General features: G+C 42.0%; 1 protein-coding gene across 1 annotated transcript in view; it reads right to left on the bottom strand.

The window, feature by feature from the left end:
- The window catches only part of LOC140211525 (endoplasmic reticulum aminopeptidase 2-like), a 64859-nt gene that overhangs the window by 35737 nt on the left and 6356 nt on the right, over positions 1-22766 (bottom strand). Inside the window, exons 2-7 of the mRNA XM_072281314.1 lie at positions 18750-18888; positions 16595-16729; positions 8419-8539; positions 7789-7943; positions 747-860; positions 532-663 (exon numbers count right to left, since the gene is read on the bottom strand). Coding sequence (XP_072137415.1) covers positions 532-663; positions 747-860; positions 7789-7943; positions 8419-8539; positions 16595-16729; positions 18750-18888 — 796 coding nt within the window. The remainder of the gene's footprint in view (positions 1-531; positions 664-746; positions 861-7788; positions 7944-8418; positions 8540-16594; positions 16730-18749; positions 18889-22766) is intronic.

The raw sequence follows: 22766 nt of genomic DNA, 5'->3' as shown, positions 1-22766 counted from the left end.
AGTCCAAAACTCCACTGGAAACAGCCTTAAAATATTCAATATCTGCTAAATATACTGTATATCTGTATCCACTCAGTCTTGAGAAGGTAAAATTTATTTTCATTCGTCGCATGTTCATTGGAACGTCGAAACATCCAGTGAAATGTGTCGTTGGGGTTCATAACAAACACAGTTCGAGGATGTGCTGGGGGCAGCCTGCAAGTGTTGCCATCCTTCCGGCACTAACACTGAATGCCCACAACTTACAAACTCTAATCTAACTTTGAAATGTGGGAAGATTTGTGAGCAGCTGGAGGAAATCCAGTAATCACTGAAAGAAAGTACAAAATCCCTATAGACAGCAGTGGGTTCTGAAAGCAGGTTACGCTGACCACTGACAGTACCACAGTACCATGCCACCCGCCCCCCCCCCCCCGTGTATGCAGATGCAGTGCATCTCACATATTACATGGAATATGGTGTTCATATATCGGGGTGGCAGGGAGGTCAGCCAGTATCATCTTTCCATTTCTTTAGTTGCTACCCACATACCTTGTAATAAGAAATGGCATCAAACATTTCCTTAATCTGAGTAGGGCTGTCTGCCAGAGTAGATATGGGATGGGAGGTTTTCATTGCGTCTCTTCCCATAGCGTCAAAACATACGTCCAAAAACTGATCACCCTGAAAAAGATTGTTAAACAAAGAGTTAATTTCAGCCAAATATTTAGCCATGAACCAATTCATAGTTAGAAAATGGTACTCACAACTTGCAAATCAGGGTAGGTGGCATCAATAGAGACATACTCCATATAAGTGGCAAACCCTTCATTCAGCCAGATGTCATTCCACCATTCCATTGTCACCAAATCACCAAACCACTGCACAAAATATATTAATTACAAGATCCATGAGCACTTTGAAAACATACTCATTTCTGATAGGTGATAAAATATAAATTTCCCTTAGGGGTTAAGTATTTGTTACTGCCTTCAAGATTGATATAGGGGCAGAATTAAGCCACTTGGCCCATCACTTCTCCTCTGCCATTTTATCATGGCCGATCTATTTTCCCTCTCAGCCCCAGTCTCCTGCTTTCTCCCTGTACCCCTTCATGCCCAGACTAATCAAGAATCCATCAACATCTGCCTTAAATTTACCCAAAGACTTGGGCTCCACAGCCACCTGTGGCAACAAATTCCTCAGGTTCACCTTTCTCGGTCTGAATTCCTCCTCATCTCTGTTCTGAAATAACGCCACTCTATTCTGAGGCTGTGTCCTCTGGGCTTAGACTCTCCCACATCCACTCTCTCAAGATCTTTCACCATTCGATAGGTTTCAATTAGGTCACCCCTCATTCTTCTGAATTCTAGTGAATACAGGCCCAGAGCCATCAAACATTCTTCATTTGACACACCATTCAATCCTGAAATCGTTTCTGTGAACCTCCTTTGAACCCTCTCCAGTTTCAGCACATCCTTTCTGAGATAAGGGGCCCTAAACTGTTCACAATATTCCAAGTGAGGCCTCACCAGTGCTTTATAAAGCCTCAACATTACATCTTTGCTTTTGTATTCTAGTCATCTCGAAATGAATGCCAACATCACGTTTGCCTTCCTAATCAAGTGGCAAATTAACCTTTAGGGAATCCTGCACAACGTCTCCCAAGTCCCCTTCCACCTTAGATTTTAGAATTTTCTGTCCATTTAGAACTAGTCCACCACTTTCTTCTAACAAAATGCAGGACCATACACTTCTGAGCATTGTATACCATCTGCCACTTTGCCCTTTCTCCTCATCTTTCCAAGTCCTTTTGTAGTCTCTCTGTTCCTTCAAAACTATTGCCCCTCCACCCACCTTTGTATCATGCAAATATGACCACAAAACCATCAATTCTGTCATCCAAATCATTGACATATAACGTCCCAGCACACACCCCTGTGGAACACCACTAATCACTAGCAGCCAACCGGAAACGGCTCCCTTTATGCCAACGTTTTGCCTCCTGCTAACTAGCTACTGCTCTGTCATTCTAGTATAATTCTTGTAATATCATGGGCTCTTAAATTGTTTAGAAGCCTCATGTGTGACACCTTGTCAAAGGCCTTCTGAAAATCCAAGTATACAATATCCATGAAATCTCCTTTGTCTGTCTTGCTTATTATCTCTTCCAAGAATTCCCACAGATTTGTCAGGCAAGATTTTTCCTCAATTAAACCACACTGACTATGGCCTGTTTGATCATGTGCCTCCACGTACTCTGAAACCATATCCTTAACAATCAACTCCAACATCTTCCCAATCACTACGGTCAGACTAACTGACCTATAATTTCCTTTCTTCTGCCTCTCGTCTGTCTTGAAGAAGGGAGTGGTATTTGCAATTTTCCAATCCTCTGGAACCACGCCAGCATCCACTGATTCTTGTAAGATCATTATTAATGCATCGACAATCATTTCTGCTACCATAATCATCTCTCTCTCCCCCCCCTGCTCCCCCCACCTTTCAAATCTGCTCCTCAGCTTTTTATCTCCAGTCTTGCCAAAGGGTTTCAGCCCATAACACTGACTGTACTTTTCTCCATAGACACTGCCTGGCCTGCTGAGTTCCTCCAGCATTTTGTGTGTGTTGCTCGGATTTCCAGCATCTGCAGATTTTCTCCTGTTCGTACACAGTGAATGATAGGTTCCTGGGAAGTGTTGATAAACAGAGAGATCCTGGGTTCCTACCTCCCCCACCTCCTCTGGCAGTTCATTCCAGATATCAGCTATTCTGTGTGAAACAGTTACCCTTCAGGACCCTTTAAAACCTCCTCCCGTCACCTTAAAACTATTCCCTTTAGTTTTAGACTTGTCATATGATAGCTCTGGGCCTATGCTCACTGGAATTCAGAAGAATAAGTGGTGACCTCATTGAAACTTACCTAATGTTGAAAGGCCTCGATGAGAGTGGATGTGAGTAGGATGTTTCCTGTGGTAGACAGTCTAAGACCCCAGAGGACACAGTCTCAGAATAGAGGGGCAAACTTTTCAAGTGGAGACGAGGTGGAATTTCTTTAGCCAGGGAGTGGTGAATCTGTGGAATTCGTTGCCACAGGCAGTGTGGAAGCCATGTCTTTATGTACATTTAAGGCAGAGGTTGATAGGTTCTTGAATATTTAGAGCATGAAGGGATACAGCGAGAAGGCAGAAGATTGGGGCTGAGACAGAAATAGATCAGCCATAATGAAATGGTGGAGCAGACATGGTCTGCCAAGTAGCCTAATTCTGCTCCTATATCTTACAGTATTATGGTAATTTGATCATATTATGATCTTTGGCCCTAAAGGTTCCTTTGCCTTAGGCTCTTTAATCAATTCCATTTCATTGCACCAACACCCAATTCATAATAGTTGATCCCCTAGTAGGCTCAACCAGGGGCTCCTCTAAAAACCAATCTCAAAGGCATTTTATAAACTCCCTCTGTTGGGATCCAGTACCAACATGATTTTCCCAATCTACCTGCATATTAAAGCCTCCTTGACTGTCTTAACATTGCATGACTAAGGTACCATACATCTAATTTCAATAACAAAACATAAACTGAGAAAAGGATTACATATCTAATATCTAATCTAACGACAATGGTATGATAAGAAATGGACTAAATTTAAAATACTTTTCTGAAAGCTTAAAAATTAAAATGTCATTTTCTAGCACTGGTTTTTAAATCTATATGCTTCAGTTAGGTATCTTTCCTTTGGCAACATCGTTCCTTTCGTTTGGCTGCTAATATGATCATGCTTTAGAGCAGGGGATCCCAACCTTGGTTCATAGAAGGACAACACAGAAACAGGCCCTTCAGCTCATCTTGTCCATGCCAAAACCATTTAAACTGCCTGTTCCCATTGAACTGACTCTGGGACCTTAGCTCCCCATACCCCAACTATCCATGTACCTATCCAAACTTACCTTAAAATGTTGAAATCAAACTCACATGAACTACTTGTGCTGGCAGCTCATTCCACACTCTCATGACCTCCTGAGTGAAGAAGTTCCCCTCATGTTCCCCTTGAACTTCTCATCTTTCACTCTTAATCATGACCTTGTGTTATAGTCCCACACTTCCCCGGTAGCACCTGCATTTGCTCTATCTACGCCCCTTATAATTTGTATATCAATCTCCTCTCAATTTTCTATGTCCTAACCTATATAATCTTTCCTTATAGCTCAGACCCGGCAACATCCTTGTAAATTTTCTTTGCACTCTTTCAAACTTGTTACATCTTTCCTGTAGGTAGGTGACCAAAACTGCAAAGATACTCCAAATTAGGCCTCACCAGTGTCTTATACAACTTCAACATAACATTCCATCTTCCATACTCAATACTTTGATTTATGAAGACCAATGTGCCAAAAGCTTTCTTTACAATCCTATTTACACGTGACACCACTTTCAATGAATTATGAGCCTCTATTCCCAGACCCCTTTGTTCTACCACACTCCTCAGTGCCCTACCATTCACTGTGTAAGACCTACCCTGGTTGGTCCTACCCAATGGCAACACCTTGCACCTGTCTTCATTTAATTCCATCTGCCATTTTGTCAGCCCATTTTTCCTGCTGATGCAGATTCCTCTCAAGCTAATGATAGCCTTCCTCACCGTCTGCTACATCCTCAACCTTGGTGTCATTCACAAATGTGCTGATCCAGTTAACCACATTATCATCCAGATCATTGATATAGATGACAAACAACAAAGGACCCAGCACCGACCCCTGCAACACACCACTAGTCACAGTCTCCCAGTCAGAGAGGCAACTCTCTACAAACATTTCCCGGCTTCTCCCACAAAGCCAAAGTCTAATCCACATTACCACCTCTTCCTGAATGCTGAGCAACAAAATTTTCTTGACCAGCCTCCCACGCAAGACCTTGTCAAATGTCTCACTAAAGTCTATGTAGACAACATCCACAGCCTTGCCTTCATCCACTTTCTTAGTAACTTCCTGGAAAAAAAAACTCCATAAGATTGGTTAGACATGACCTACCACACATGAAGCCATGCTGACTATCCTTAATCAGTCTATGTCTGTCCAAATGCCTATACACCCAGTCCCTTAGAATACCTTCCAATAACTTCCCCACAGCTGATGTCAGACTCACCAGCTTATAATTTCCTAGTTTCTGTTTGAGCCTTTTTTAAACAGCAGAACAATATTGGCTATCCTCTAATCCTCTGGTACCCCTCGTCACTAAAGATTATTTGAATATCTCTGCTAAGGACCCAGCAATTTCTGCACTTGCCTCCTGTATGGTCCAGGAAACACCATGTCAGTCGCTGGGAATTTATCCACCCTGATTTGCCTCATGGTACAATTACAGATTGCCTCTGTAATCTGTACAGGGTCAATGAATTTGATGCCACTTTGCCTCACTTCTATAGGCTCTGTATCTGCCTTCTGAGATGCAAGGAATTCACTTAAGATCTCCCCGTCTGTTTTGGCTCCACACAAGGGGTTTATGCTTAAAGTTATTGGCCCATGGTATAAAAAAGGTTGGGAACCCTGCTTTCAAGTTAAAGCATGCTACAACAATGAAACAGGCTTTTTGGCCCATCTAGTCAATGCCAAACTTATTCTGCCTAGTCCGGTCGACCCACACTTGCATCACAAGTCTGCATACTCCTCTCATACCTGTCCTTCTCCCTGTTACCCACCAGTTCGGCTGGCAGCTCATTCCATACTCATGCCACCCTCTGAATGAAGAAGTTTCACCTAAAACCTCTCACCTTTCACCCTCAATTTATGACCCTTGTTTGCGCTTAACCTTCCCTATAACTCAGGTCCTCAAACCCCAGCAACATCCTTGTAAGTCTTCTCTGTACCTTTTCAATCTAACTGATGTCTTTCCTTACCTTTCTAATCACGATGCTCCCAATTCTAAACGCAAGCCTGAATGTTTCTATCAGTAGGGAAGGCATAGCTCCCATGTTGGAATAAATGGGAATTTTCCAGGTGGTAACAGATCTACATCAGAGATTGGGGACCCACCATCTTTACACAATACACAAGGATGGTTTTAATAAGGGGACTAAGTTTGTAGATGACAGGAAGCTGAGCACGATGGGGGGGGATCAGTGGAGCAACATGTGGAGGATGCAAGGAGGCTCTGATATAACTTAGACAGGTTTTGTGATGGGGCAGACATAGTTTGATCTGTTCTTTGAGGATCGTCACCTTGTTGTGGTGGAGGGGCTTGTGAGCCACCGAGATCCCAAGGACGATGCAATATATTAACAGGTCTGCCATCAAATTTAGCAATACCCAAGAGAAACCTTGGAATGTCATGTTATAAAGAGAGTGGTGTCTTAATTTCTAAAGTGGTGATGTAACTCTGGAATTTGTCCAAATCATTTAAACTGCTTCGAAAAATGTTATATTTCTTTAACATCAACCTAGAAAATAAAACTTGGTGGATAATATAACCATATAACAATTATAGCACGGAAACAGGCCATCTCGGCCCTTCTAGTCCGTGCCGAACTCTTACTCTCACCTAGTCCCACCGATCTGCACTTAGCCCATAATCCTCCATTCCTCTCCTGTTCATATAGCTGTCCAATTTAACTTTAAACAACAACATCGAATCTGCCTCAACCACTTCTGCTGGAAGCTCGTTCCACATAGCTACCACTTTCTGAGTAAGGAAGTTCCCCCTCATGTTACCCCTAAACTTTTGCCCTTTAACTCTCAACTTATGTCCTCTAGCTTGAATCTCCCCCACTCTCAATGGAAAAAGCCTATCCACGTCAACTCTATCTATCCCTCTCATAATTTTAAATATCTCTATCAAGTCCCCCCTCAACATTCTACGTTCCAAAGAATAAAGGCCCAACTTGTTCAACCTTTCTCTGTAACTTAGGTGATTAAACCCAGGTAACATTCTAGTAAATCTTCTCTGTACTCTCTCTATTTTGTTGACATCTTTCCTATAATTCAGTGACCAAAACTGTACACAATACTCCAAATTTGGCCTCACCAATGCATTGCACAATTTCAACATTACATCCTAACTCCTATACTCAATGCTCTGATTTATAAAGGCCAGCATACCAAAAGCTTTCTTCACCACCCTATCCACATGAGATTCTACCTTCAGGGATCTATGCACCATTATTCCTAGATCCCTCTGTCCTACTGCATTCTTCAATGCCCTACCATTTACCATGTATGTCCTATTTTGATTAGTCCTACCAAAATGTAGCACCTCACATTCATCAGCATTAAACTCCATCTGCCATCTTTCAGCCCACTCTTCCAACTGGCCTAAATCTCTCTGCAAGCTTTGAAAACCTACTTCATTATCCACAACTCCACCTATCTTAGTATCATCTGCATACTTACTCATCCAATTTACCACCCCATCATCCAGATCATTAATGTATATGACAAATAACACTGGACCCAGTACAGATCCCTGAGGCACACCACTAATCACCGGCCTCAAATCTGCCAAACAATTATCCACCACTACTTTCTGGTGTCTCCCATCCAGCCACTGCTGAGATAACATTTAGAGTTAAACTATTAATAATTTTGATTAATTCTGTACACATATTTGTAATGGAGCTGTAAATTCAACCTAGACTAGATGGGCCAAAAGGCTTGTATCTGTGCTGCAGTACTCTTTGACTCTCTGACTTTTAAGTGAATATTGTGAGCCTTGCCTCCTGGAATTAGAAACTGTACCAATAACATTTTGAAACCAATTGGCAAGCAATATATTTATGAAGCACACTACAGATATTAATGAACATTACAACAATACCTGATGTGCCATTTCATGGCTTATCACCATGGTAATCCACACCCTGTCTGATACTGAGGAGGTTGCTGGGTGATAGAGTAGTGCAGTCTCCCTGTAAATGGTCAATCCCCAGTTTTCCATGGCTTCCACCTCAAAATCAGGGATAGCAACTAGATCTAAAAAAAACATGAGTTCTCACTGTATCAAATTTATCAGAGTACGTCCCCATTAACCTTGAGTTGCATTTATCTGAACACTGCTTTTTATAAAGCAGCAGTTCTCACAATAATCACATTTGAGAAACTTTTCATTAGTTTACTAATTTGCACTTAATCTAATGGAGTAAAATATTATACAATAATTAAACAAATTGTACTTATAATTTAACTTTTCTCAGTGAAAGAATGCTTCACAACTGGAGGTACTTTGGGGATCAGATAATAATCAGAACCAGATAAACCCCCCACCCACTAAAATTTCTAAAGTCTTACCTCATGTCCCCGTCCCCTATAAACCTTTTTTCCTTCACTTCCCTGCCATCCACTATCACCATCTGCTTTCAGATGTCAAATCTCCCTCTGCCTTTGAACCCGCTTGACCATCCAATATATTTTGTTTCGAATCTTTATTGAAAGCTTGAGTTTGACTTACCATACTTTGGAAGGGGGTAGCGGATATTGAGGTAATGTTCATAAAAGTCCAGTAGTTTCACTGCTGCCTCCAGAGCATAATGTGTTTGATTCAATTTATCTGGAGCAGCATATATAGACACCTGTTGGAATACAAGACACGCGAATAATTGTGTGCCTGCATATCCAATGAACAGGAGGATAAGAGAATACAGAAACCATCAAAATTTGTTTATGTTACATTTGAAAGATGGGTTCTCAGAAATAATTCCATGAGACCATCAGACACAGGACCAGAATTGGGCTATTCAGTACACTGAGTATGCTCCATGGGTGATTTATTATCCCTCTCAACCCATTCTTCTGCCTTCTCGCTATAACCACTGAAGGCCCTACTAATCAAGAACCTATCAACTTCTTTATATAAACCCAATGACTTGGCCTCCACTGCCGTCTGTGGCAATGAATTCCAAAGATTCACCACCCTCTGGCTAAAGAAAGTCCTCTTTTCATCTCCATTTCAAAGAGATGTCCTTGTATTCCGAGGTTGTGCCCTATGGTTGGAGGCTCCCCAACTTCTGGGAATTTCCTCTCCACCACCACCATATCTAGGCCTTTCAATATTCAGTAGGCTTCTCCATTCTCCTAGACTCCAACAAGTACCGGCCCAGATCCGTAATACCACAATTACTGCATGTATTGACACACCGTGCACAGCGTTCAAGTTCATTGGAATGAATTTGAGAACCGCTTACTTACACACCAGGGAGCTATCAGCGGGCCCCTAAGGGAATTGTCATTGATAACATGATTGTGACAATGTAAGTTAAGTGGAAGGGGAGGGAGTTCTGGAGGTACTTGTAGTTATGAAAGGAAGATTTAGGATGGGAGAGAGCCAAAGCCTTTCCATGGGGGCTGTGTCTCCAACAATGAAATGGTAACAGACCATTCTGGCCCAACAAATCTGTGCTGCCCAATTACACCCATGTGATCAATTAACCTAGTATCCCTTACGATTTGAGGATGTGGGAGGAAATGGGAGCACCCGGAGGGAGAACGTATAAACCTCTTGCAGACAGCTGAGGAAGGAGCCTGGGTCATTGGTGTTGTAATAGAGTTATGCGTACTTCTGCACCAATGATGAAATAAACTATTAAATTTAAGTTGGCCCCCAACCAGAACACATTCTCCTTTGACCCCAGCACACAATGAACTTTCCTTGACAACTAAAGTGACTGCTTTAACATGACACCATTGAACTTGAGAGATTAAACTGATCCGGTTCCCAGTAGGTGACTCTCATGATGTAGTTATCTCATCAGCTAACATAGCAGTGGACAAGTAACTCAGAGATATTGAGGTGGGTGTCCCGCTGCCATTTTAATTACCAGGCTGCCCAATTCTTAGTGAAAAAGTGTAAAATAAGCCTCTTTGTCAATTAAAGGAGATAAAAATATGCAGATAATGCCAACAGTCAGATAACGTAGAAGAAAGCATAACAATATTACAGCATCCGCAACCAAGTGTTTAAATCTGCCACTGTCTGTAAGGAGACGTTCATTCTCCCCACTAACTTGTAGCTTTCCTATGGGTGCTCCTGTTTCCTCCTACATAAGGGTTAGTAGGTTAATTGGTCACATGGGTGGGAGCCATGGAAACATAAGTCATGAACACAGCAATGTTACAGCTCAGGGCATCGGGAGTTAAACTAATATGGTGGGGGATAGGAACCCACACAGAAGAAGAGGGAAGTGATGCAGAGACCAAAGCTAGAGTTAGTGAAGAAAAAAGTAAGAGTAGAGTGCATAAAAGTAAAAAGCAAAAATCGCATAGGTCACTAGATTCTAAAAGGACAATGAGTACAAGGGCACTTTATCTAAATGCCCGTAGTATTAGAAACAAGGTTAGTGAACTTGTGGCACAGAGCAGTACCAAGGCATATGATTAAGAAACCTGGTTGCAAGGTGGAGATGACTGGGAATTAAATATCCAAGGGTATCAGGTAATACAGAAAGAGAGGCAGGAAGGGAAAGGAGGTGGGGTGGCGCTCTTAATTAAAGATGAGATCAAGGCAATTGTGAGAGATGATACAAGATCTTGTTTGTCTTGTTTTTTTTTGTGATATCACTCTGGAGGAACATTGTATCATTTCTTAATGCATGCATGCATTTCTAAATGACAATAAACGAGGACTAAATGTCCTCATAATCTAATCTAATCTAAATCTAAGATCTACAGAATAGAACATTGAGTCCTTCTGGGTAGAGATTAAGAATAATGAAAGGAAAAAAATCACTGGTGGGTGTTGTCTATAGGCCACCTAATAAAAATATTGCAGTGGCAGAGGTGATTAACCAAGAAATAACTGAGGCTTGTAAGAATGGAACGGCAGTTGTCATGGGGGATTTTAACTTCCACATAGATTGGGTGAATCAGGTTGGTCAAGAAAGTCTTGAGGAGGACTTCATAGAATGCATCAGTGATGGCTTTCTTGAGCAGCGTGTTAGTGAACCTACAAGGGAAAATGCTACAAGGGAGGAATTGGCTAATGTGGATTGGGAGCACAGGCTATTTGGTAGGACAGTTGAGGAACAGTGAAATACTTTCAAAGAGATTTTTCACAGTGCTCAATAAAAGTATATTCCAGTTCAAAGAAAGGACAGTAAGTGTGGGGAGAGCCAGCCTTGGATAACTAAGGAAATAAAAGATAGTACCAAATGAAAAGCTCATGTGTACAAAGTCGCAAAGAGTAGTGGGATACTGGAGGACTGGGAAAACTTTAAAAAGCAACAAAGAACAACTAAACAAGAAACAAGGAAAGGGAAGATAGAGTATAAAAGTAAATTAGCACAAAATATTAAAAACAGATAGCAAAAGATTTTATAAATATATAAAGCAGAAGAGGGTGGCTAAAGTCAATGTAGGTCCCTTGGAAGACAAGAAGGGGAAATTGATATTGGGTGATAAGGAAATGGCTGAGGCATTGAATGGCTATTTTGTGTCGGTCTTAACGGTGGAGGGCACGTTTAATATGCCAAAGAATGATGTTATGGACGAAATGGGAGGTGAGGACCTCGATAAAATCACTGTCACTAAGGAGATAGTGATGAGCAAACTAGAGGGCCTGAAGGTAGATAAGTCCCCTGGTCCTGATGGGATGCATCCCAGGGTGCTGAGGGAATTGGCGGAGGTTATAGCAGATGCGTTGGTAATCACTTACCAAAATTCTCCAGACTCTGGGCAGGTCCTGGCAGATTGGAAGACAGCAAATGTCACGCTACTTTTTTAAAAAAGTATGTAGGCAAAAGACGGACAACTATAGGCCTGTTAGCTTAACATCAGTAGTCCGGAAAATGCTTGAAGCTGTCATTAAGGAAAAAATAGCAAAACATTTAGAAAGGAGTGGTTCCATTAGACAGATGCAGCATGGATTCAGAAAGGGCAGGTCCTGTTTGACAAACTTTCTGGAGTTCTTTGAGGACATAATGAGTGCAGTGGATAGAGGGGAACAGGTGGATGTCGTATACTTGATTTTCCAGAAGGCGTTCGATAAGGTGCCGCACAAGAGACATAAATAAAATATGGATGCATGGAGTCGGAGGAAGTGTATTGGCATGGATAGTGGATTGGTTAACCACTAGAAGGCAGAGAGTTGGTATAAATGGGTGTTTCTCAGTCAGTGGTGAGAGGGGTACCGCAGGGGTCGGTGCTGGGCCTGCAGCTGTTTACCATTTACATTGATGATTTGGAAGAGGGGACTGAGTGTAGCGTAGCAAAATTTGCTGATGACACTAAACTGAGTGGAAAAGCAAATTGTACAGAGGATGTTGAGAGTCTGCAGAGGGATATACATAGGTTAAGTGAGTGGGCCAAGGTCTGGCAGATGGAATACAATGTTGATAAATGCGAGATCATCCACTTTGGAAGGAATAATAGAAGAGCAGATTATTATTTAAATAGTGAAAGATTGCAGCATGCTGTTGTGCAGAGGGACTTGGGAGTGCTTGTGCATGAATCGCAAAAGGTTGGTTTGCAGGTGTAACCGGTTATTCAGAAGGCAAATGGAATGTTGGCCTTCATTGCTAGATGGATTGAATTCAAGAGCAGGGAGGTCATGCTTGCAACTATACAGGGTAGTGGTGAGGCCGCACCTGGAGTACTGTGTGCAGTTCTGGTCTCCATACTTGAGGAAGGATATACTGGCTTTATAGGCAGTGGCAGAGGAGGTTCACCAGGTTGATTCCAGAGATGAAGGGGTTAACCTATGAGGAGAGATTGAGTTGCCTGGGACTATACTCTCCGGAATTCAGAAGAATGAGAGGATCTTATTGAAAGATACAAAATTTTGAAAGGGATAGATAAGATAGAAGTAGGAAAGTTGTTTCCATTGGTAGGTGAGACTAGAACTAGGGGACACTGCCTCAAGATTCAGGGGAGAAGATTTAGGATGGAGATGAGGAAAAACTGTTTTTCCCAGAGAGTGGTGAATCTGTGGAATTCTCTGTCCAGGGAAGCAGTTGAGGCATCTTCACTAAATATATTTAAGATACAGTTAGATAGGTTTTTACATAGTAGGGGAATTAAGGGCTACGGGAAAAAGGCAGGTAGATGGAACTGAGTTTACGGACAGACCAACCATGATCTTATTGAATGGCGGGGCAGGCTCAATGGGGCAGATGGCCTACTCCTGCTCCTATTTCTTAAGTTCTTATGTAATTCAGAGTTCAAATCCAACGCTATCCAAATCCAAATGAGTTTGTACATCCTCACATGAATGTGTGGCTTTCTTCCCACATTTTGAAGATGTACTGGTTAATAGGTTAATTGGTCATTGTAAATTGTCCCATGAAAGAGGAGATCTTTCGAATGTTGAAAGGCTGAGATAGAGTAGACGTGGAAAGGATGTTTTCCATGGTAGGAGAAGTCTAGGACAAGAGGGCTCAGCCTCGGGTTAGAGGGGCGCCCTTTCAAAACAGAGATGTGGAAAAATTTCTTTAGCCAAAGGGTGGTGAATTTGTGGCATTTGTTGCCACAGGCAGCTGTGGAGGCCAGGTCATTGGATGTATCTAGAAACAGAGAAACATAGAAAACCTACAGCACAATACAGGCCCTTCGGCCAACAGTGCTGTGCCGAACATGTACTTACTTAAAAATTACCTAAGGTGACCCATAGCCCTCTATTTTTCTAAGCTCCATGTACCTATCCAGGGGTCTCTTAGAAGACGCTATCATATCCACCTCTACCACTGTCACCGGCAGCCCATTCCACACACTCACCACTCTCTGCGTAAAAAACTTACCACTGACATCTCCTCTGTACCCACTTCCAAGCATCTTAAAACTGTGCCTTCTCATGTTAGCCATTTCAGCCCTGGGAAAAAGCCTCCGGCTATCCACACGATCAATGCCTCTCATCATCTTATACACCTCTATCAGGTCACCTCTCATCCTCTGCCACTCCAGGGAAAAAAGGCCGAGTTCTCTCAGTCTATTCTCATAAGGCGTGCCCCCCAATCTAGGCAACATCCCTGTAAATCTCCTCTGCACCCTTTTTATGGCTTCCACATCCTTCCTGTAGTAAGTTGACCAGAACTGAGCGCAGTACTCCAAGTGGGACCTGACCAGGATCCTCTCGGCTCTTAAACTGAATGCCACAGTTGATGAAGGCCAATGCACCGTATGCCTTCTTAACCACAGAGTCAACTTGCGCAGCAGCTTTGAAAGTCCTATGGACTCAGACCCCAAGATCCCTCTGATCCTCCACAATACCAAGAATCTTACCATTAATACGATATTCTGCCATCATATTTGACCTACCAAAATGAACCACTTCACACTTATCTGGGTTGAACTCCATCTGCCACTCCTCAGCCCAGTTTTGCATCCTATTGATGTCCCACTGTAACCTCTGACAGCCCTCCACACTATCCACAACACCCCCAATCTTTGTGTCATCAGCAAATTTACTAACCCATCCCTCCACTTCTTCATCCAGGTCTTTTATAAAAATCACAAAGAGAAGGGGTCCCATAACAGATCCCTGAGCACACCACTGGTCACCAACCTCCATGCAGAATATGACCCGTCTACAACCACTCTCTGCCTTCTCTGAGCAAGCCAATTCTGGACCCACAAAGCAAGGTCCCCTTGGATCCCATGCCTCCTTACTTTCTCAATAAGCCTTGCATGGGGTACCTTATCAAATGCCTTGCTGAAATCCATATACACTACATCTACTGCTCTACCTTCATCAACATGTTTAGTCACATCCTCAAAAAGTTCCATCAGGCTTGTAAGGCACAACCTGCCTTTGACAAAGCCATGCTGACTATTCCTAATCATATTATGCCTCTCCAAATGTTCATAAATCCTGCTTCTCAGGATCTTTTCCATCAATTTACCAACCACTGAAGTAAGACTCACTGGTCTATAATTTCCTGGGCTATCTCTACTCCTTTTCTTGAATAAGGGAACAACATCTGCAACCCTCCAATCCTTCAGAACCTCTCCCATCCCCATTGATGATGCAAAGATCATTGCCAGAAGCTCAGCAATCTCCTCACTTGCCTCCCACAGTAGTCTGTGGTACATCTCATCCGGTCCCAGAGACTTGTGCAACTTGACGCTTTCCAAAAATTCCAGCACATCCTCTTTCTTAACGTCTATATGCTCAATCTTTTCAAACTGCTGTAAGTCATCCTTACAATCGCCAAGATCCTTTTCTGTAGTGAACACTGAAGCAAAGTATTCATTAAGTATCTCTGCTATCTCCTCCCGTTCCATACACACTTTTCCACTGTCACATTTGATTGGTCCTATTCTCTCACGTCTTATCCTCTTACTCTTCACATACTTGTAGAATGCCTTGGGGTGTTCCTTAATCCTGCTCACCAAGGCCTTCTCATGGCCCCTTCTGACTCTCCTAATTTCATTCTTAAGCAATTTCGTGTTAGCACTATAATCTTCTAGATCTCTATCATTACCTAATTTTTTGAACATTTCGTAAGCTCTTCTTTTCTTCTTGACTAGATTTTCAACAGCCTTTGTACACCATGGATCCTGTACCCTACCATCCTTTCCCTGTCTCATTGGAAAGTACCTGTGCAGAACATCATGCAAATATCCCCTGAACACTTGCCACATTTCTTCCATCCATTTCCCTGAGAACATCTGTTCCCAATCTATGCTTCCAAGTTCCTGCCTAATTGCCTCATATTTCCCCTTACTCCAATTAAACGCTTTCCTAACTTGTCTGTTCCTATCCCTCTCCAATGCTATGGTAAAGGAGATAAAATTGTGATCACTATCTCCAAAATGCTCTCCCACTGAGAGACCTGGCACCTGACCAGGTTCATTTCCCAATACCAGATCAAGTACAGCCTCTCCTCTTGAAGGCTTATCTATATATTGTGTCAGGAAACCTTCCTGAATACACCTAAACCCCTACTAAACCCCATCTAAACCCCTTGCTCTAGGGAGATGCCAATCAATATTTGGAAAATTAAAATCTCCCACCACGACAACACTGTTATTATTATACCTTTCCAGAATCTGTTTCCCTATCTGCTCCTCAATGTCCCTGTTACTATTGGGTGGTCTATAAAAAACACCCAGCAGAGTTATTGACCCCTTCCTGTTTCTAACTTCCACCCACAGAGACTCAGTAGACATTCCTTCCATGACCTTAAAGGCAGAGGTTGCTAGGTTCTTGACTGGACATGGCATCAAAGGTTATGGCAAGAAGCCCGGGATCTGGGGTTGAGGAGAAGATGGAAAAAAAGGATCAGCCATGATTCAATGGCAGAGAAGACTCGGTGGGCCAGATGGCCTAATTCTGCTCCTATGTCTCATGGACGAGGCTAGGGTTTAAAAAGTGTGTTGCTGGGTGGTGTGACTCGTTAGGCCTGAAGGGCCTGTTCCTCACTGTAAATCTAAACAATTGGGCAGTGCAGGTCCATTGGTCTGGTAGGGCCTGTGATTGTGCAGTATTGCTAAATAAAATAAATAAAAAATCACAACTTTTTTAAAGAGGTCTGTTTACCGAAAGCAAATTGTCCTTTCTAAATTGCCTTATCTAGAAATATCTAGATTTCCAGGAGACGGCAGATGGCATTGAGTGGGCTGTTGGCACGTCACCTAGATACCCATCAACTGAAATATTTCTGTTAATGTACAGTTAGCACCATAACACAGCTCACCTTAATTCCTGTTGACGTTACTGCACTGATAGATTTAAAATCACAAACAATGAATGCCACTAAGTACGTGCTCATCCTCACACTCACATCGAAGTGATCTTCAAAAAGTCCCTCTGCTGTTGGCAAAGACTTAATCTGCAAAAAAAAAAAAATCAGTAAAGCTGGTAAGATATATTTTTAAACAATATCTAATGCATTTGTAAAGCACCCGCATACAAATGATACTCAAAATGGACATGTTAGTTACCCAATTTGGAAGGCATAATAATAATAATACAGCATTCATATAGTATTGTTCTATTGACCCCATGAGTGCACTGTTCTCTCTAAGTTGTGCGGATGGTGCGGCCACACAGTAACTGAAATGCTCCCACACACATAGTCTTTGTTGCCATGCAGCTAGAATTTTCTTTTATCCAGTATGTTAATATAATTTTAAAATCTATGTTAGTATTATTGTGAAATATCCTGTCATTATTTGTTAGTGAATATAATCTATATTTTTTCTAAATAATAAATGTACCACAACCTTTACTTTGAAACATTTTAGAGCTTCAATGAGTTTACATTGTCAGTGTTTCAAGATATAACTCTGTTACAAATTGTAACAATGAATATAGAATCAAATAGTATTACGGATACGAATATGGATTTGTTGCCTCTGCTGTGTACATACATCTATTGATGCTTCTGGACACATCTTCAGTGATGTTCCTGGAATCGTCAGGTGTTTCGGGTCTTTCAACATCATACAAACTCCTCCAGGTGACCCAGCCGGGGCTGATCAGACCCCAGCTTGTGTCCAGATGGCTAGCTACTTATGACTCCATGGCTCCCCTCTTTTGAGCCACAGCCATCTTGAGGCCCTCTCTGCCGCATCGGTGGTACTGCGGATGGCTCTCCTCTTCCTCTCTCTCTCTCTCGATGCCCAAAATGCTGAATGCTCTAACTAAAGAACGGGCTACAAATCCCCTACAACCAACCTCCACTGGGAGACACCTCGCTCTCCATCCAGACTGCTGACAGTTGCTGACCAGTCCTGCGTACTTGGAGAGCTTCCTTTCAAAGGCCTCCTCCAAGCTATCTTCCCATGGGACTGTCAGCTCCAGCAGCACCACTTGCTTAGTAGACTCAGACACTAGGACAATGTCCAGTCGCAGGGTGGTGGCTGCGATATGGTTGGGGAACTTCAGCTGCCCTTCGAGGTCCACCAACAACTGCCAGTCCCTTGCAGAGGTCAGAATGCCTGCAGATGTTCTTTTGGCAGGTATTGGCTGCTCTCTAGCTCCGACAAAGGCAATGGTCTGCCTGGAGGGTCGGGACCGCTTCGCCCACTCAACTCCTGCGCGGACGGCTCAAAAATATCGCAGCAATACTCTGATTTCAAATATGTCATTTCTGAGAAATTTAAGACATTAGGACAAGATATGTTGAACCACATGCTTAGAAATGAAGAATTTGAGGAAATGGCAATTCTTATTAACATCATTGGAACATTTCAAGTTTCTAATGCAATTCAGTCTTATGCATTGAATCAAATGTAAATCCGGAAACAGACTAGGAATGAAAATTTGGATGATCTAATGAGGATTAAGACCTATCTTTCATCTGGATGTGAAATTAATCTGAATAGTATTTACAGACAATGGATGTGTAATAAAGACAGATGAGAAAAAAGTTTGCAAAACATGGAAGTTTCTCTTTGTTGTACTGTATTTCATGATACACTTCAGTTAATAAAAGAAGAGAAGAATAGCCCTTAACTCGGCAGTGGAGTTATCGGGGCACCATCATAACGGTGTTTCCGTAGCAAGCTATTCTTGTTTTTACGAGGCCAAGTTGCTAGCTCGACACTCAACCCAACTTGGATTCGAACTCGGGAACCTTCGCTCCGGAGTCCGGCACTGATATTATCGCACCACCAAGCAGGACAATTAATAAAAGGTACGTGTTTTTTCAATTTTCATTCTAAATATTCATAATATGCATATTACATAAAAGACATTTTAAGTGCCGCAAAGTTTTCAGGTCGTGTAAAACATTCCTGCTCAGAGCAAAGGTTGGTCCACACAGTTGTTAAAAATAATTAGAGGGAACATTGGCCCTGTGATTGGAAATTGTAAGGTTAGTTTAATTTAATAACAGAATTTCTTACAATGGGCATGTTGGACAGTGCAATATGCTGCTTCTCTCTTTTAATCCTGATTGAAAAATTGGCTTTGAAAGCTGGTTCATCGAAACAAGGAAATGCCATTCGTGCTGAAGTGCTTTCGAACTGGGTTGAAGCAAGAATTCTGTAAGCAGATACAAGAAATAGCTTATAAATTAAATATATTCAAATTTATACTGAACAATAAGCAGGCAAATTTTTCATAATATTTTCATGTAACTAAAGATCCTTTTCATGTAAAAAGATACTAAAAGATTTTAACTATATAAAGGGTAAAAGAAAGTCGAGGGTAGATACAGGACCAATACAAAATGACACTGGGGATAGTGTAATGAGAGACGCAGAGATGGCAGAGGAACTGAATGCGTATTTTGCATCAGTCTTCACAGTGGAAGATGTCTGCAGTATACCATACATTCAAGAGTGTCAGGGAAGTGAAGTTTGTGCAGTGAAAATTACAGCTGAGAAGGTGCTCAGGAAGCTTAATGGTCTGAAGGTGGATAAATCTCCTGGACCTGATGGAATGCACCCTTGCATTCTGAAGGAAGTAGCTGGAGAGATTGTGGAGGCATTAACAATGATCTTTGAAGAATCGATAGATTCTGGCATTGTGCCAGATGACAGAAAAATTGCAAAAGTTACTCTGCTATTTGAGAAGGATGGGAGGCAGCAGAAAGGAAACTATAGACCTGTTATCCTAACATCAGTGGTTGGGAAGTTGTTGGAATCAATTGTTAGGGATGAGATTACGGGGTACCTGGAGGCACATGACAAGATAGGCCAAAGCCAGCATTGTTTCCTGAAAGGAAAATCCTGCCTGACAAACCTACTGCAATTCTTTGAGAAAATTACAAGGAGTGTAGACAAAGGAGATGCAGTAGACGTGGTGTACTTGGATTTTCAGAAGGCCTTTGACAAGGTGCCGCACATGAGGCTGCTTGTCAAGATAAGAGCCCATGGAATTACAAGGAAGTTACTAGCGTGGGTGAAGCATTGACTGGTCGGCAGAAAACAGAGTGGAAATAAAGGGATCCTATTCTGGCTGGCTGCCGGTTACCAGTGGAGTTCCACAGGGGTTGGTGTTGGGACCGCCGCTTTTTACAATGTACGTCAATGATTTGGATTACGGTATTAATGGATTTGTGGCTAAATTTGCCAATGATACAAAGATAGCTGGAGGAGCCGGTAGTGTTGAGGAAACAGAGAGCCTGCAGAGAGACTTAGATAGTTTAGAGGAATGGGCAAAGAAGTGGCAAATGAAATACAATGTTGGAAAGTGTATGGTCATGCACTTTGGTGGAAGAAATAAATGGGCAGACTATTATTTAGATGGGGAGAGAATTCAAAATACAGAGATGTAAAGGGACTTTGGGGTCCTTGTACAAAATACTCTAATGGTTAACCTCTAGGTTAAGTCGGTTGTGAAGAAGGCAAATGTAATATTGGCATTGATTTCTAGAGGTATAGAATATAAGAGCAGGGATGTGCTGTTGAGGCTCTATAAGGTACTCATGAGACCACACTTGGAGTATTGTGTGCAGTTTTGGGCTCCCTTTTTGAAAGGATATACTGACATTGGAGAGGGTTCAGAGAAGATTCACGAGAATGATTCCAGTAATGAAAGGGTTACCATATGAGGACCATCTGGCAGCTCTTAAGCTGTATCCTCTGGAGTTCAGGATAATGAGGAGGGATCTCATAGAAACATTCCAAATGTTAAAAAACAGGTTAGATATGGCAAAGTTATTTCCCAAGGTAGGGGATTCTAGGACAAGAGGGCATGACTTCAGGATTGAGAACTGAGATGCAGAGAAAGTACTTTAGTCAGAGTGTGGTAAATTTGTGGAATTTGTTGCCACGAGTGGCTGTGCAGGCCAAGTCATTGGGTGTATTTAAGGCAGAGATAGATAGATTCTTGATTAACCAGGGCATCAAAGGTTATGTGGTGAAAGCAGGGGAGTGGGGATGACTGGAAAAATTGGATCAGCCCATGATTGAATGGCGGAGCAGACTTGATGGGCTGAATGACCTACTTCTGCTCCTACATTTATACATGAAATGGTGGAATTGATGCCTCATAAACCATGGGGTAAGTCAATTAAAATGCCACACTCTCTTGCATTCCGAATACCACAAGGTCACAAAGGGATGAGATCTCAATTCTTATGTCTCCAAACATCTGAACATTCCCACAGCAACCAGTCCTGGCAAGTTTTAATGGCGGCTAAATGCCAACTAAGCTGTTGTATGTACTTTCCTATGAACTAAGAAAAATAGAAAACCTACACATTCTTTTAATTCAGTAACTAAAACACAGAGAAGAAAATTAATAAAGAATTAGAATCAGGCTTATTCTCACTGACATGTTATGAAATTTGTTGTTTTGCTACAGTTGCACTGAGAACATACAGTGGCATTCTGGGGGCATGGTCGACAGCTCGCCCCAGCATTCCTATCCGCCAGTGCTACTTATTGTTCTTGTTTTAAAATGCGTTCATGGAAATATGGTGAGATGTTCAGGTTAATTTATTGTCACATTTTAGCTCGAGTTATACAGTTGTTCACGTGTGTTTGTGGGCCACCCTGAATATAACCGGGGTGTGTAATAATTACCTGTCATGTATGTGACTAAGTCAGTTCTCACTGAGCTACGGCTCTCTGTCTGCCATTGTACTTGTCACAATAAAATGGCAGTTGAGATAAACGAGCTCTTTTCGTCTGTCACCATGGACCAAATGATCGCCACAATATTGAAAACAAATAATGAGGTAGTTTTCACAGGGTGTTGAGAAATCTGATGGCGGGGTAACAGGTATATTGATGGAAATGAAGTAGATAGAAAAATAAAGATTTGTAGAACTCCAGCAAACAATATTTAAGGTCTTTTAGGAGAATTGGAAAATAAAAACGTAATTCTGAAGATTTAGAACATATTGAATTTCAGAGGTACTAATTTATGTACAGCGCATAGATACTAAAGAGCCCTTGGGGGTGGGGAGGCAACATGGATTCATCGGCTGCTGTGAGGCAAGTCCATATCTTCTGCCACGTGGGAACTTGGTTATGGCTGCAATTCTGACTTCTGATTTCTTCAGTTTCATCACAACTGATCCCAGACATAAAACGAAAGAGGATACATACCTACAAGTGCACAATTTTACCTTTAGTTCGAGCTCCATCAACTATGGATGTCCACATTCCATCCACACTATTCTAAGTATATTCAAGTTCAGTTTATTGTCATTCAACCCTACACATGTACGCCGCCAAACAAAACCTTCCTCTGGATCAAGGTACACAACAGTACAAATAACTCTCACACTACACATAAGGTAATATTGCCACAAATAAATTAACATAAAAAATAGGGTGCATTTACAACACAAGTTCGAAAGTAAACAGGATACCGTTACTGAGGCTTCATACAGGATGATAGCTGGGTGGTGTCAGAGAGTTCAGTAGTCTCAAAAACCTATAATCAAAGGGGAGTTACTTGGTCCACAGTTTATGCACTAACCACAGCCACGTATTAAGTTGGCCGGTGGTGTAGTGGCATCCATACTGGACTTCGATGCGAGTGGTCCCGGGTTTGAATCTGGCCAGCTCCTTGCATGCTTTCCATCCGTGCTGGGTTGAGCATCAAGCTAGCAACTCAGCCTCATAAAAAAACAGACAAAAATGCTGAAGAAACAGCAAGGTTGCCACCTGATGTGCCACAAGGCACAGAGAAGAACAATTAAACTTAACTTAATTGAAAAGCAAAGAAGTTTGGTGGGCGGATGTCCAGGATGAAAAAAGGAAAATGCTGGAAATGTTCAGAGAGTCAGGCAATGTTTGTGAAGAAAAAGGTAATGTTTTAGAACAATGACCTCTTAGCAGAACCTGGAAGAATTAGAAATAACATTTTGAAATTACAGGGAATTGGGATGGGTGGAAACAAAGAGAAAGGAATGTGATAGATTGGAATTCAAGTGAGTCTGAATGACACAAACAGTGGTAGTG

This window comes from Mobula birostris, chromosome 17, assembly GCF_030028105.1.
Source record: "Mobula birostris isolate sMobBir1 chromosome 17, sMobBir1.hap1, whole genome shotgun sequence".
NCBI lineage: Eukaryota > Metazoa > Chordata > Chondrichthyes > Myliobatiformes > Myliobatidae > Mobula > Mobula birostris.
This window is presented reverse-complemented; position numbering and strand designations above follow the sequence as displayed.